The 15,000-nt window shown below is 46.9% G+C and overlaps 1 protein-coding gene and 1 long non-coding RNA gene across 5 annotated transcripts in view; one reads left to right on the forward strand and one right to left on the reverse strand.

Moving 5' to 3' along the window:
• The window catches only part of LOC115248301 (calcium/calmodulin-dependent 3',5'-cyclic nucleotide phosphodiesterase 1A-like), a 23,707-nt gene extending 8,840 nt beyond the window's left edge, over positions 1–14,867 (forward strand). For 3 of the 4 annotated variants that reach the window (XM_029831930.1, XM_029831929.1, XM_029831931.1), the window contains 12 exons: positions 2,939–3,005; positions 3,279–3,395; positions 5,147–5,287; positions 5,945–6,045; positions 6,126–6,254; positions 7,678–7,779; positions 8,170–8,290; positions 9,073–9,154; positions 9,244–9,364; positions 11,580–11,728; positions 11,920–12,081; positions 14,535–14,867. In XM_029831930.1, coding sequence (XP_029687790.1) covers positions 2,939–3,005; positions 3,279–3,395; positions 5,147–5,287; positions 5,945–6,045; positions 6,126–6,254; positions 7,678–7,779; positions 8,170–8,290; positions 9,073–9,154; positions 9,244–9,364; positions 11,580–11,728; positions 11,920–12,081; positions 14,535–14,698 — 1,456 coding nt within the window. In that variant the 3' untranslated portion in view covers positions 14,699–14,867. Of the gene's footprint in view, positions 1–2,938; positions 3,006–3,278; positions 3,396–5,146; positions 5,288–5,944; positions 6,046–6,125; positions 6,255–7,677; positions 7,780–8,169; positions 8,291–9,072; positions 9,160–9,243; positions 9,365–11,579; positions 11,729–11,919; positions 12,082–14,534 lie in introns of those variants that run through there. The other variant, XR_003887222.1, reaches the window with a different exon arrangement.
• The window catches only part of LOC115248302 (uncharacterized), a 3,079-nt gene continuing 2,945 nt past the window's right edge, over positions 14,867–15,000 (reverse strand). Inside the window, exon 5 of the long non-coding RNA XR_003887223.1 lies at positions 14,867–15,000. This exon is cut by the window's right edge and continues 297 nt beyond it. This is a non-coding gene — a long non-coding RNA (uncharacterized lncRNA).

Below are 15,000 nucleotides of genomic sequence, written 5' to 3' on the forward strand. Positions count from 1 at the left end.
AGACCAGTCATTTGCTTTTGAATGTTTTTTAAATTTACAGATGAAGCCTGTGGGTCTTCCATTTCCTGCCACCCGCTAGCCATTGTTGCCAAGAATGAGCAAATGTTCACACTCCAGTTGAAAGAAGTCAACCAGAACTGAGACCTTTAATGTCTTCCTTGATGTGATGAACCTCATGAACAAACACAATACACAACCAAATACACAACATAACATGTTACATTAACTCACACAGCCATAATAAGTTTATCAAACGTTACAGTCGGTTGTGCCAGGACCCGAAAGCAGGCAACACGCAGTGGCGGATGGTGTCCGAGAGAAGCCTTTAGTGAAGGTTACAAAAGTTGTTTAACCCAAAAAAGGCGTAGAGACCTTGACAAAGTTCAAAACTAGTCCATGAAGGAAAACTCACAACAATAATCCAGAAACAAGTAGTCAGGGTTTCGCTAGGGAACAAAACACGAGTTCAGTCCACACATAGGCGGCTAGATTACCAATAGGCTGCAGGTGCACAGCCCACGGTACCAGCTGTGGCCGGAGCATGGCTCCACCACGCCCCCTGCAGGGAGAAACCCGCAACGGAGCTCCCAGAAGCTGGGAACTTAACATCAAAATTATAATAATGTGCAGCAAACTTGGCAAAACATTGTCTGGAAGTACAACATACCTTGTTCCCACTTTCATCTGAAGCTACAGTAGATACTTTATGTCATTCACATTTAACCGTTTCTCCTTGAGAGGAGCCCACCTTATGGTTCCGTTGTGTTCTGACGGGTTGGGGGTTGGTTGCTTATGCCGCTTTGACTGTGTCACAAAGTCAAATATAAAAATATAAAATATATCAGTGTGTAAAACCTGCAGTGTTGCAGGCAGACGAGTTCAGGCCTGAAAATTATTGCCAACCTTCAGGGAACATGAGGAAGACTGAGCACCAGACTCACATGGAATCTGTATGGGATTAGGTGGTCATTTTAGTTGATGGTCTGAAGCCAAAACCCTTCAAAGAACTCGGCCATTTTAGAGCGCAAACTGTGTGCCTGGTAAGATCACGATCTATATTACTGAAAGAAAGGGTTGGACTCCCCAGGCTGCTGCAGTGTTAGCAGATGGGTGGGGATCACCCAAACCTTTTGTATCCATTACAAAACAGTGGTTGATGGTGTTGGTGCTGTTGTTGCAGCCATACAACCTGGTTATTTGCTACATAAAGGGCCAACATAATGGCTGATACTACATCTCACGCATTCTAACGCTGGGATGTTACAGTAGCTGACTATTTGTGAAGCGATGGTGAAGTTTATTGAGGCAGATGGATGTCTGGTTGATAGATAGATGACCCTGTTGGGTCTGTGTGAGTGGAGCTGGGTTTGGGGAGGGGTGTCCTGCAGAGAGGCCACACCTGTGATCCATTCACACCTGAGCTCCTCCTCAACATAAAATGGCTGCTGTCCTTTGTGCTCCCTTCCTCCCATCCAGCATGCAGGTCTCCTCTACACATCCAGACACTACTGGAACCACTGACTTACACAGTTTATCGGTTTTCTGAACAGTTTCCTCATTTGAATAAATTAAGCTTCATGCAACGCTACTCTGTGTGGTCTCCTGTGTTTCGTCTGAATGTGGAACTAGTTCATGACCTTGTCTTTTAGAGCCCATCCCAACACACTTAATGGAGGATATTCTGAATTTCATCGGCAGTTATGTCTTGACCAGATCATTTGTTCTTTTTAACCCCTGACTTCAAGGTTGCAGTAATCAAAATGTTGCTTCAGAAAACCATCATTCCATCCAGACGTTAATAAGCTGTTGAACATCTTCTCCTTGTGTTTCTCTTGACTGAGTCCCCAAAGCCTTAGCAGAACAGGGAGCGTTGGAATGAAACCAGTCAACATTTGCATTAACTGTGCTGGGGAGAAGGGATGGGACTCGGCCTGAGGTTTTGTATCTTTGCATGTCCAGCCAGAGCTCCCAGATACACCAGTCATGGCCACTTAACCTTTGTTCCTCTGAAATACAGAAAGGTGTGTTAGATGCTCCATCAATGGAAATAACGTAAAGCACTGAGACACAGAAAATCCCAGATTATCTGAGCTTCCTTGCTCAGTTGTTCAGTTCTAAAGCCAGACCAAGACCATCATCATCATCATCATCATCATCATCACCACCACCACCATCATCACCACCACCATCATCACCACCACCATCATCATCATTATCACCACCATCATCATCACCACCACCATCATCACCATCATTATCACCACCACCACCACCATCATCATCATCACCACCATCATCATCATCATTATCACCACCATCACCATCATCATCATCACCATCATCACCACCATCATCACCACCACCATCATCATCATCATCATCATCATCACCACCACCACCACCATCATCACCATCATTATCACCACCACCACCACCATCATCACCACCATCATCACCACCACCACCATCATCATCATCATCACCACCATCACCATCATCATCATCATTATCACCACCATCATCATCATCATCATTATCACCACCATCACCATCATCACCACCACCATCATCACCATCATTATCACCACCACCACCATCATCATCATCATCATCATCACCACCACCACCATCATCACCATCACCACCATCACCACCATCACCATCATCACCACCACCATCATCATCACCACCACCATCATCATCACCACCATCATCATCACCACCATCATCATCATCACCACCATCATCACCACCACCACCATCATCATCATCACCACCATCATCACCACCACCACCATCATCATCATCACCACCACCATCATCACCACCACCACCATCACCATCATCATCCAGCTGCTCAGAAATACTACCTCTAGCATTTTAATGTGTACGTATTTGGACTGTTGTGTAATCTTGTGTCTATTAATCCTTCTGACAGAATGTACAGACGCAGTTCCCACATGGCTGCTCTCAGTTACCCCCCCGGTGTTGTGACTGAGCTCAAGGTACTGGACAGTGTGAGAAGAGCACTGAACATGGCTTTTATTTAATCAATAGCAAATGTACGACAGCTAAAAAGTGCAACACCTTCATTGGAGTTTTTTGAGGATGTCTGGTTGGATTGAGGTACATTTTAGATATTTATTGTTGATAGTAAAAGCATCTGTAGGTATATTGTTTCATTTTGGTATTGTTTTAAGTTTGAAATAATGAAACTACTTTTTGATGTTTAGAGCTAAAATTGCTAGAGCTAAAATACCTGTTTCTCTCTGTTCTAGCAAGTGGACAAGTGGTCCTTTGATGTGTTTGCACTGAATGATGCCAGTGGAGACCATTCGCTCAAGTTTGTCCTCTATGAGCTCCTGACAAGATACGACTTGATCAGTCGCTTCAAGGTATTCGCCTGCCCGCCTGCCTGTCTCTAATATAGTTTACAGCACCCCCCAAACTTCAGGGCCAACATCAGGGAGGTAATGTTGAGCTGGTCCCAGCAAAGAATCTGATGAGGGTGGTGTCATCTGCAGCCTTCAGGAGTTTAATTCTCTTGTGACTGGAGGATGAGGTGCTGGTATATCATCGGGTGACAGGAGGATGAGGTGCTGGTATATCATCAGGTGACTGGAGGATGAGGTGCTGGTATATCATCGGGTGACAGGAGGATGAGGTGCTGGTATATCATCAGGTGACTGGAGGATGAGGTGCTGGTATATCATCAGGTGACTGGAGGATGAGGTGCTGGTATATCATGCAGTGACTGGAGGATGAGGTGCTGGTATATCATCAGGTGACTGGAGGATGAGGTGCTGGTATATCATCGGGTGACTGGAGGATGAGGTGCTGGTATATCATCAGGTGACTGGAGGATGAGGTGCTGGTATATCATCAGGTGACTGGAGGATGAGGTGCTGGTATATCATGCAGTGACTGGAGGATGAGGTGCTGGTATATCATCGGGTGACTGGAGGATGAGGTGCTGGTATATCATCGGGTGACTGGAGGATGAGGTGCTGGTATATAATCAGGTGACTGGAGGATGAGGCGCTGGTATATCATCGGGTGACTGGAGGATGAGGTGCTGGTATATCATCGGGTGACTGGAGGATGAGGTGCTGGTATATCATGCAGTGACAGGAGGATGAGGTGCTGGTATATCATGCAGTGACTGGAGGATGAGGTGCTGGTATATCGTGCAGTGACAGGAGGATGAGGTGCTGGTATATCATCGGGTGACTGGAGGATGAGGTGCTGGTATATCATGCAGTGACAGGAGGATGAGGTGCTGGTATATCATGCAGTGACAGGAGGATGAGGTGCTGGTATATCATCGGGTGACTGGAGGATGAGGTGCTGGTATATCATCGGGTGACTGGAGGATGAGGTGCTGGTATATCATCGGGTGACTAGAGGATGAGGTGCTGGTATATCATCTGGTGACAGGAGGATGAGGTGCTGGTATATCATCGGGTGACTGGAGGATGAGGTGCTGGTATATCATCCAGTGACTGGAGGATGAGGTGCTGGTATATCATCCAGTGACTGGAGGATGAGGTGCTGGTATATCATCTGGTGACTGGAGGATGAGGTGCTGGTATATCATCGGGTGACTGGAGGATGAGGTGCTGGTATATCTGGAGAAGAGCTAAGGAGAAAGGACATGCTTTTGAGTGGAGACAGTGATGTTTGACCTTCCGCCTGACATGTTTCCCCAGTGGTCTGAGCTGTTTCAACGAGGAAGTCTGTGTTCCACCTGCAGGTGGAGTCAGTTAAGTTGAGCTTGGACAGTCTGTCCCGCTGAAGAACAGGGACTATCATGTTTATGGCAGAGATGAAGTCCACAAACAGGATCCTGGCAGAGGATCCAGGGAAGTCAACATACCAGAGGATGGTTTCTGGTTTCTGGGGAGCTGGGATGATGGTGAAAGCCTTGAAGCATCAATGAGGTGTTGAAGACATCCGTGAATACTGGAGACAGCTGCTCTGCATCATGTTTCGGGCAGGATGGGGGCAAGGTGCCCAACATGTTCCCCATGCTGGTCCCACATTTACTAAAGAGTTCATAGTTTAGGAGCTTGGAACTTGGGCTTTCTTTGTTAGGATCCCTGAAGAATAAACAATATTTATTGATGTTTTCTTGCCTTTGATTCAGATCCCAGTTTCTGCTCTCATATCATTTGTGGACTCGCTAGAGGTGGGCTACAGCAAACACAAAAACCCATATCATAATCTGATACATGCTGCTGATGTCACGCAGACCATACATTACCTCCTCCTCAAAACTGGAATGCTGGTAAGACTATTGACTCACTCACTGTCCAATGTTACGTGTGTTTCCACTGAATAGTGGGTTTGTGGTGGACGTATCAGCCAAATCCTAGTGGAGGAGTTTCCCCTGTGATTTTGGCCGCCCCTCTCTTTGTGTGCCTGGTCATAGACCTTATAATCCAACAACAGCTCCAGAGGCGTCTTCACCTGAGAGCAGCTTCCAGATCATCTATACCCATAGATCCTTCACACCAGGTCACCCAAAATCAAAAGGACTAAAGACTTTTTTGTCTGAATAATTAAGAGGCTCTTGAAATGCACAAGATCATCTTGCATGACAACTTCTCGGTCAACTCTGTATGAGATCAATTAGCTCAACAATAAAGACGATCTAAGCAAATGAGATAAAGATATGGAAGAGAACAAGTATGACCACTTTGTCATGATCACTGTGGCTGATCCTCCAGGAACTGTAGGAGACACTCACGATCTTTACATCCCCTCCTGGCAGCACCAAGAAATGTTTATATGATAGTCTTCTTCTGCTCCTCACCTCCAACTAATTTGTGGTGGGATGTGAAACTTGCAGGTGCTAAAGCTACTTTAGTGGTTGTCCTTCTAGAAATATCACGTCACCCCTACGTCATACCGTGAGTGTTCAGTGTGTCCTTCTTTCTTGCAGCATTGGTTATCTGAGTTGGAGATCTTTGCCACAATTTTTGCAGCTGCCATTCATGACTACGAACATACAGGAACCACCAATAACTTCCATGTTCAAACCAGGTATTATTGCAAATTGTACAGAATAATGTGAGTTCAGCAATATTTCCATTTAAACTCATTTGATTCCCCCCATTTTCCAGGTCGGATATTTCACTTTTGTACAACGATCACGCCGTTCTGGAGAACCACCACGTCAGCGCTGTCTATCGTCTTCTGCAGAATAACGATGAAGTTAACATACTATCAAATCTTTCCAAAGATGACTGGAGGTAAGAAAAGAAAAAGGCTTTGAAGTTAATACCAGCTCATGCGTGCTTGCATGTCCATCACTATTATTTGATTTCTAATTTGATTGAGAAGCATTCAGATTCAAATTTACATTTATCAGACACTTTTATCCAAAGCATCCTACAGAAAGAGTCACTAAAGCCACTCTGCCATTGAGACCAATGTAAATGAAATGCTAGCTTCCAGTCCTAAACCATCTGGTGCAACTACCAACTGGTAGAGCAGAGCCATTAGGAGAGGGAGAGAAGGATATAAACTGGAGAGAAGGAGAGATGAGGAGAAAGAGAAGTTTTTCTGATGTTGAATCAGTTAAAGCGGCACCACCGGGAGAGTGAGGCTACACGATCTGAAAAAGTCAGTTCCACATCAATCGTGACTCCAAGCTTTCAAAAGCTTTGGAAGAACAAGATAGCAGGTATCAGTTCTGAGGAGGTGGTTGTTCAAAGGTACAGTTATGTTCTTTACAAGCTGCACAGTTGTGATATCCTCTGTCCTCAGACCCTGGTCGGGTCAGGAAAAACTTAAAATCAAACCCTCTTAGGGAAAAAAAAAGATTGTTATAATTATTGACTGTTAAGATAATTTTGTGCACTTTGGCTACATCTCTGTGTATTTTGCAAATGCAAAAGCTTTTATGGTGAGAAAGAAACAGAAATAATGACAATGTTTTATTCAAGTAAATCACAGAGTTGAAGTGAAAAAGCAACAGTATTCACCAATCATCAACAATGATCAGCTCCTGTTAGCATTCCAACTAGCAAATGAGCCATCATAAGTATACACGTAGTCTTGCTCTCCAACCTTTGCACACATTGTCAACATCTCAATAACAATAACCGAATGTTCCATTACATATTTAAGTGAGCTACGTCAATAACCCAAGAAGAAGGTTCTGGGACAGCAGTCAGACCAGTGGGTCGTGGGCGATGAGACAGCACGTTCAGTAAAAATGATGATGATCTGTGTAATGGGACAATGCTTTAAACCAGTTTAAGACGAGATTAAATCAGACGCTGAGTACTGGGGAAGGAAGACCACAGTAGGAAGTCCATCACCCTACGCTGGGCGGATTGGAAAATGGTTGACCTCTTTCATATTGTGAAAACAATTGGAAGCTAAAATAAGAGAAGAAGAAAGCCCTCCTGATCTATACCATAAACGTTTGTGGTGATCCGTCATGAGAGGAACAAGAGGAAAGAGGAATGGGAAAGACAGCGACTAGAAATGACATCTGAAACATGCACTGATACACGTGAACCTTATCTGACAACCAGAGAGAGGTGGCGGGGGGGAGGATACGGCTTCTGGACTACCCCTACCCCTACCCCTACCCCCCAACCCCAACCCCAACCCTGTTTCACCATACAATGTGCTTGTGTATCTGACTGCCATTCATGCTTTCAGAGAACTTCGTAGTCTGGTGGTAGAGATGGTGCTGGCCACTGACATGTCCTGCCACTTTGAGCAGATTAAAGTCATGAAAAGCCTCCTGCAGCAGCCTGATGCGTGAGTATCTCTTATTTTAGTCACTCCCATCTGCAGGCCCTGGAGTGGGAATATCTACCTTCCTAACCTGCCCACAGAGGAATAAAACAGGTTGCTGTTTGTAAATGCCATTGAAATATGCTCGAGATTCAAAGGTTTGTGTTGCTACTTTCTAAGAAAGCTCGTCATCATTGTAGATTCTAGTTCAACAAATTTAAGGCAAATTTCTAGGAGGAAGATTAGAGCAAAATACCCACAGGAACTATGAGTAGAATGGATTTTTGGCTGAAATGAAAGAGACACTCACAGGCTCACACACACACACACACACACACACACACACACACACACACACACAGGTGCGTGTAAGAGTAGCATAGCCTGCCTGTAACTGAGTGACTGCGCTTGCAGGATAGACAAAGCCAAAGCCTTGTCCCTGCTGCTTCATACTGCTGACATCAGTCACCCTGCAAAACCCTGGAGCCTCCATCACCGCTGGACCTTCTCTCTGTTGGAGGAGTTCTTCAGACAGGTGATCACACTTTACAAGCTGGAGATGCTTTTTACAGGACATTAACTACTAACCCTAACCCATTTAGTCCCCAAACTTGCGTGTGACTGGGTGTTCCCAGTCTGCCCTGGTCAGCATCTGTCAGACATGAACCTGTGGCGGGGTCATAGGGTCAAGGCCCACTGATGCAGGTGGGGGGTTTGAAGGCTGTCTGAGCTTACAACAGGCCTTCTGTGTTGGGAGTATGCGCGCCATATCTGTGGCTCCGGTTTCCTCCACCATCAAAACGTGACGCTTGTCCATCGCCCCCCCACATCCAGGTTGCTGCTCTAGTGGCCGACCGGTCGAGGGTTAATTGCCCCCACAAGGACAAATAAAGTTAAAAAAAATAATCCTAGATCTCAGTCCAATAGAGCTTCAGTGGATTCTAGCTTCAACAGGCAGGACAGTCTGGTGTCCTGGTCTTGGTAATTAAGGGCCACAGTTAAGAGGGGATCAACACAAAATTAGGTAGGTGGTCATAACCTTATGTCTGAAAGCTACGAATATTAAATCAAAATAAACCATAAACCTGAAAAACTACTCTAATGAAACCGTTATTTGCACATCAGGGTGAATTAGTGTTCTTGAGTATCTACAGTGACTAACTAAATAAATTAGCTTCTGATGAGTCTTTTTTATTATTAGCAGAAACAAAACCGTGATCATCGTATAACAGGTTTTGATATGCAGCTGAGGATATTTTTAATTCAGTAATGATCAGCCTGCCATAAAGTCACTTTCAAAGAGTTCCACTTTTTCAGGGTGACAAAGAAGCAGAGCTGGGTCTACCCTTTTCCCCTCTTTGTGACCGCAAATCCACAATGGTAGCCCAGTCCCAGATTGGTAAGGTGAAGGAATGTAGTTCAAGTCAGAAAATGGCTGAACAGGAAATGTGTCTGTTGAAATTAAATTCTGAGTTGGAATTCCTACAGGATTCATCGACTTCATTGTGGAGCCAACTTTCACTGTCATGACAGAAATGATTGAGAAGATAATGACCCCCCTCATGGAGGAGGCATGTTTGCTGGGCCTGGATGGCTTCAGACGTTCAAGGTCAGTGATTTTTGAGGTAGGTCTACCTGTCTGACGCTGCCTAACACCCAGGCGCTGCGGGGATGGTTGGGTACCTTCAGAGCAGCTGCCCATTTTTGAAACCACCTCGGGAACCAGTCGCTTTGACCGTCTTGTCTTGTCTTGTCTTGTCCCGCTTTTTACGGATCCGGGTCGTGGGGGCAGCAGCCAGATGCCTTGACTTCCCTCTCCCCAGAAATTTCTTCCAGCTCTTCCAGGAGTATTCCAAGGTGTTCCCAGGCAATCCGAGAGACATAGTCTCTCAGCATGCCCTGGATCTGCCTCAGGGGGCTCCTCCTGGTGGGACATGCCTAGAAGACCTCCCTAGGGAGACGTCCAGAGTTCATCTGCAACAGATGCCTGAGCCATGGCACCTGACTCCTCTTGATGCGAAGGAGCAGCAGCTCTATTCCGAGCTCCTTCCGAGTGACCCGAACTCTAAGAGAGCGCCCAGCCACCCTGGGGAGGAATCTCATTTCCACCACTTGTATATGCGATCTTATTCTTTTGGTCATTACCCAAATTTCATGGTGAGAATAAGAACATAGACTGACTGATAAATCGCCTTGCGGCAAAGCTGTCTCTTTACCAGAATGTTCTGGTACACCGGCTGCATATCTGCAGGAGCTGCACCAAGCCGCCTGTCAACCTCACGCTCAGTCGTGTACAAGACCCCGAGGACCCCTCCACCTGAGGCAGGACTTTACCAGCCTGGAGAGGGCAAAGCTCCCTTTTCACATTGAGAACCATGGCCTTGGATTTGGAGGTGCTAGTTTTCATCCCAGCTGCTTTGCACTCAGCAGAAAACCGCCCAGGACATGCTTTAGGTCCTGGTTTGATGAGGCCAACAGGAAGACGTCATCTGCAAAAAGCAAGGATGAAATCCTGTGGTTCCCAAACCGGACTCCCTCCGGCCCCTGACTACGCCTAGAAATTCTGGTGTTAAGCCAAGGGAAGTCAGAAACAGGATCCAAAATGAAGACAAGGACCAACCTGACCATGAAAAGGTTTATTTTCTAAAACAAAAGGTTACAAAAGGGTAAAGCTGCAACAGGTGGGAAATGTGCAGGTAAGCGAGGCGGATCTCAGCAGCACTGAACTGGGAACTGTGGAAAAATAGGAAAAGAAGATAAAGGTTATGCAGGTAAATCTCACAAGGAATGCAGACTAGCAAAAGTTTGATTTCAAAAGGGGAGCCAAGCGTTACCACAGAGGAACTACAACGATCTGGTGATGAGAGTAGGAGCAAGTCGCTCCTTAAAGCTGCCAAGTCAAACACCCCAGATGGGCTGCGGGTGAGGGAGGTGGGGTTTCAGACCTGCCTGCCAGGGAGAGGAGAAAGAACCAGGAAAAACACAACAAAAACCACTGAATCCTAACACCAGGTGTTGAGCCTACAGGAAGTTGGGCCCGTGACGCTGCACCCGGACGGTCCCATGAGAACAGATTTGGCCCCCAGGAGCTTGCCACAGGCCTGCATCCAGAGTGAGGCCCCAGTAACGCAACTTCGGGCGACGTAAACGACCTTGATTGTGTGATCTTCATGGTGTGTTGGTGAACCACCCTTAGTCTGGCCCATGTTTGCCATGGGAGGCGCAGCCAGGGGCATAACAGTCCCAGACAACCGAGCTCCCAGGCTTATCCGGGCACACAAACCCCTCCACCGCAGTAAGGTGTTGGTTCAAGGAGGGGGCGGTTGTTTTAACCTCATGGTTTAATTAGTTACGTTAGTTATGTTTCCTATTTTAACAACATCCGCAAATGTCTCTTTTCAATTTGTCATTTAACTTCTATTGACTGAAAAAATGTTTGGGTTTTTTATTGAACTGTAAACTTCATTTGAGCAAGAAAAAATGTTGTTTATGAAACAACGAAATATTTTCCCATTTAATTTGCTTCCTGGCAAATGCAGCAGAATCTTGCTAAATCCAGAAACGGGATACGTTTGTCCTGCTCAAAGGTGTTGAAGCTCAGAAGGTTTTTGGAAAGGTTATGGATATCAGCGATATAATATTGAATGAAATTGAATTTCAGTGGTAAAGATATTTTGTTGTAGAACTAAGTGCATTATTTTATATGACCATTATTTATAAGAATGCCACACTGTGACTGTATGAGCTAATGCACCATCTGGCTAACAGCTCCAGTGGTTTTGGAATGTGTATGTTGATGACACGAATGTCTCCACCTTCTACAGTGTCAACAGTATTAGCTGTAGTGATGGAAAGAGTACGAAATCAGATGGAAGCTGCTCTTTGGCCTCAGTGGATTTTAACAGTTTCAAAGCCACTTGGATCCGAGAGGTTCACCAAAACAAAGAGACATGGAGAAGCCAAGCAGCTAAAGGTAACAGCACCAACTCATTTCTATCCATAACTTACAGTAATGTTACAATACTGCCTTTATTCTGGACCAGGATTCATATTTTGAAGCACAAATTGAAGACGTTTTAACTTCGTATGGATGTCATGTGATGCCCAAATAGTGGCATCAGATAACGTGTGTGCATCTGTGTGTGTGTTTGGTGGTGTTATTAGAATTGGAGGAAGATGCTCAGAGGTGCCAACATAAGAATGGGATAAAAGAAGAGAAATTTATAAGAAAATTGCTGAATGTAACTGACAAAATCCTGGAAATGAAAAGTGATAGACAGAAGGAAAAACAGGAGAACGAAGGAGGAGCCAGGGATCCAGGATCAGGTACAAATCACACAACTGTCAGTCAGTATCTTGCAGGCCCACAGGATCTCAGCTTGGCCATCTTTGGATGTGTGTGTGTTTTTACATGATACCAGCTACCAACACGTATCCTCAAGGAGGAACAGAGTCAGAAGACCAGGAGATGGACCATCCAATTTCCGGAGTAGAAGTTGCCGAGGTAGTGAAACAGCTGCCTGGCGGCGGAGCTCCGGGAGCGGATGTGATCCTCCCGGGGTATCTTAAGGCTCTGGATGTTGTAATGCTGTCCTGGTTGACACGCCTCTGCAACATTGCGTGGACATCAGGGGCAGTGCCCTTGGACTGGCAGACCGGGGTGGTGGTCCCTATTTTTAAGAGTGGGGAGGGTGTGTTCCAACTATAGGGGGATCACACTCCTCAGCCTCCCTGGGAAAGTCTATGCCAGGGTGCTGGAAAAGAGGATTAGACTGATAGTCGAACCTCTAATCGAGGAGGAACAATGTGGGTTTTGCCCCGGTCGTGGAACCACGGATCCCCTCTTTAGCCTTGCTGGGGTGCTTGAGGGGAGTTGGGAGTTTGCCCAACCAGTCCACATGTGCTTTGTGGACTTGGAAAAGGCTTATGACCAGGTCCCCAGGAGCATCCTGTGGGGGGTGCTCCGGGAGTATGGAAGGTCCCTTGATAAGGGCCGCCCAGTCCCTGAACCAAAGGAGCAGGAGTTTGGTCCGGATAGCCGGTTGTAAGTCGTACTCGTTCCCAGTGAGGGTTGGACTCCGCCAGGGCTGCCCTTTGTCACCGGTTCTGTTCATAACTTTTATGGACAGAATTTCTAAGCGCAACCGGGGAGTGGAGGGTGTCGAGTTAGGTGGGCAGAAGATCTCGTCGCTGCTTTTTGCGGATGACGTAGTTCTTCTGGCGCCATTGAACAGGGACTTCCAACAAATGCTGGGACGGTTCGCGACCGAGTGTGAAGCGGCAGGGATGCAAATCAGCACCTCCAAGTCAGAGTCCATGGTCCTCGCTCGGAAAAAGGTAGAGTGCCTTCTCCGGGTTGGGGAGGAGGTCCTGCCCCAGATGGAGGAGTTCAAGTATCTTGGGATCTTGTTCACGAGTGAGGGTAGGATGGAACGGGAGATCGACAGGCGGATCGGAGCGGCGTCAGCAGTGATGCGGGCGCTTAACCGATCCGTCTTGGTGAAGAGAGAGCTGAGCCGGAAGGCAAAGCTCTCGATTTACCGGTCGATCTACGTCCCAGTCCTCACCTATGGCCGTCAACGTTGGGTGATGACCGAAAGAACAAGATCGCGGATACAAGCGACTGAAATGAGTTTCCTCCGCAGGGTGGCCGGGCTCAACCTTAGAGATAGGGTGAGAAGCTCGGACATCCAGGAGGAGCTCGGAGTAGAACCGCTGCTCCTTCACATCGAGAGGAGTCAGTTGGGGTGGCTCGGGCATCTGGCTAGGATGCCTTCCGGACGCCTCCCTTTAGAGGTGTTCCGGACATGTCTCACCGGGAGGCGGCCTCGTGGCCGGCCCAGGACCAGGTGGAGAGATTACATCTCTCGCCTGGCTTGGGAGCGGCTGGGGGCCCCCGGAGGAGCCGATGGGTGGCCAGGGAGAGGGCTGTCTGGGCATCCCTCCTGAAGCTGCTGCCCCCGCGACCCGGATTTGGATAAGCCGGAGAAAATGAGACCAGACCAGCTACTTGTCTGTAATGTAGCCACAAGAGGGGTACAAGGCAGTGCTTTATTGTGCTGGTCCCAAGCCCGAATAAATATAGAGGGTTGTGTCAGGAAGGGCATCCGATGGAAAACTTTTGCCAAATCAAACATGCAAATCAAACCTATGAGCTCCATACAAGATTGGTTGAGGCCAGGGTTAACAACGACCGCCATCAGTGCTGTTGTACGGGATGCCAATGGAAACTGGACTACTGTTGGTCGAAGAAAGAGAGAAGGAAGGTGTGTCCGTAGGAAGAGAGAGAAGAGGAACGCCAAGAGTCTAGGACTGAGAGTAGGAAGTAGGGCAGGTTTAGTATCCGGGAGTGGAACGCAGAAGGACAGATGGTGGTTGACTTAGTTATCTGCTGTAAGATGGAGTATCTGTTTGTGAATGAGAGGGAGCCAAGTGGGAGAGTGAGGTTACAGGGACAAGAGATCAAGAAGGTGGAGGCTTTTAGGTACTTAGGGTCAACAGTCCAGGGCAACAGAGAGTGTGGTAAAGAGGTGAAGAAGTGTGTAGAGGCAGGCTGGAACGGGTGGAGAGTTTCAGCTAAAATGAAGGAGGTGTCCAAGACTGTGGCGAGACCAGCCATGTTGGGTGGTCTGGAGACAGCGGCAGAGCTGGAGGTAGCAGAGAGGAAGATGCTGAGGTTGGCTTTGGGAGTGGGCAGGACGGAGAGACTCAGGAAAGAGTCCATCAGAGGGACAGCACAAGGAGACACGCTGGATCATGACACCCTGTATTTTATTCAGATGTCCAGCTGAAGCAACAGACCCAGAAGCACAACAGACCCAGCTACTGTGCCGGTTCCTACGGGCTCTTCAGAATAAAGGTGTCGGACTTCCAGCCTATTGATGCCAGAGCAAAAGCACGCAAGTTACAGAACATATCCCTGCGGTACCGGAAGAGACTTTAGTTACTCTACACTGTTGAAAATGGATCCCTGCTTCAGTAGATCACATCTGAGCTTCATTTGAACCTCTGCTCATCGTGTCTTAGTCTCTTCTAATGTCATTTTTATTTTCTTGCTTAAAGCAAATTCGTTTCCGATCATTATAACTGTAGATTAAAGGTCCCATTTTCTGCTTCCTGTGTCATGTTTTTATTCTTTAAAGTTTGAACAGAACTGCTCTGAGATCAGGGCCTGAACAGGAGTCGGGATGATGAGGAATCCTGGTGGGACGTTTGGATACAGGATCAAACTTTCTGCACAACAGG

Source organism: Takifugu rubripes, unplaced genomic scaffold (genome assembly GCF_901000725.2).
Source record: "Takifugu rubripes unplaced genomic scaffold, fTakRub1.2, whole genome shotgun sequence".
Lineage (NCBI taxonomy): Eukaryota > Metazoa > Chordata > Actinopteri > Tetraodontiformes > Tetraodontidae > Takifugu > Takifugu rubripes.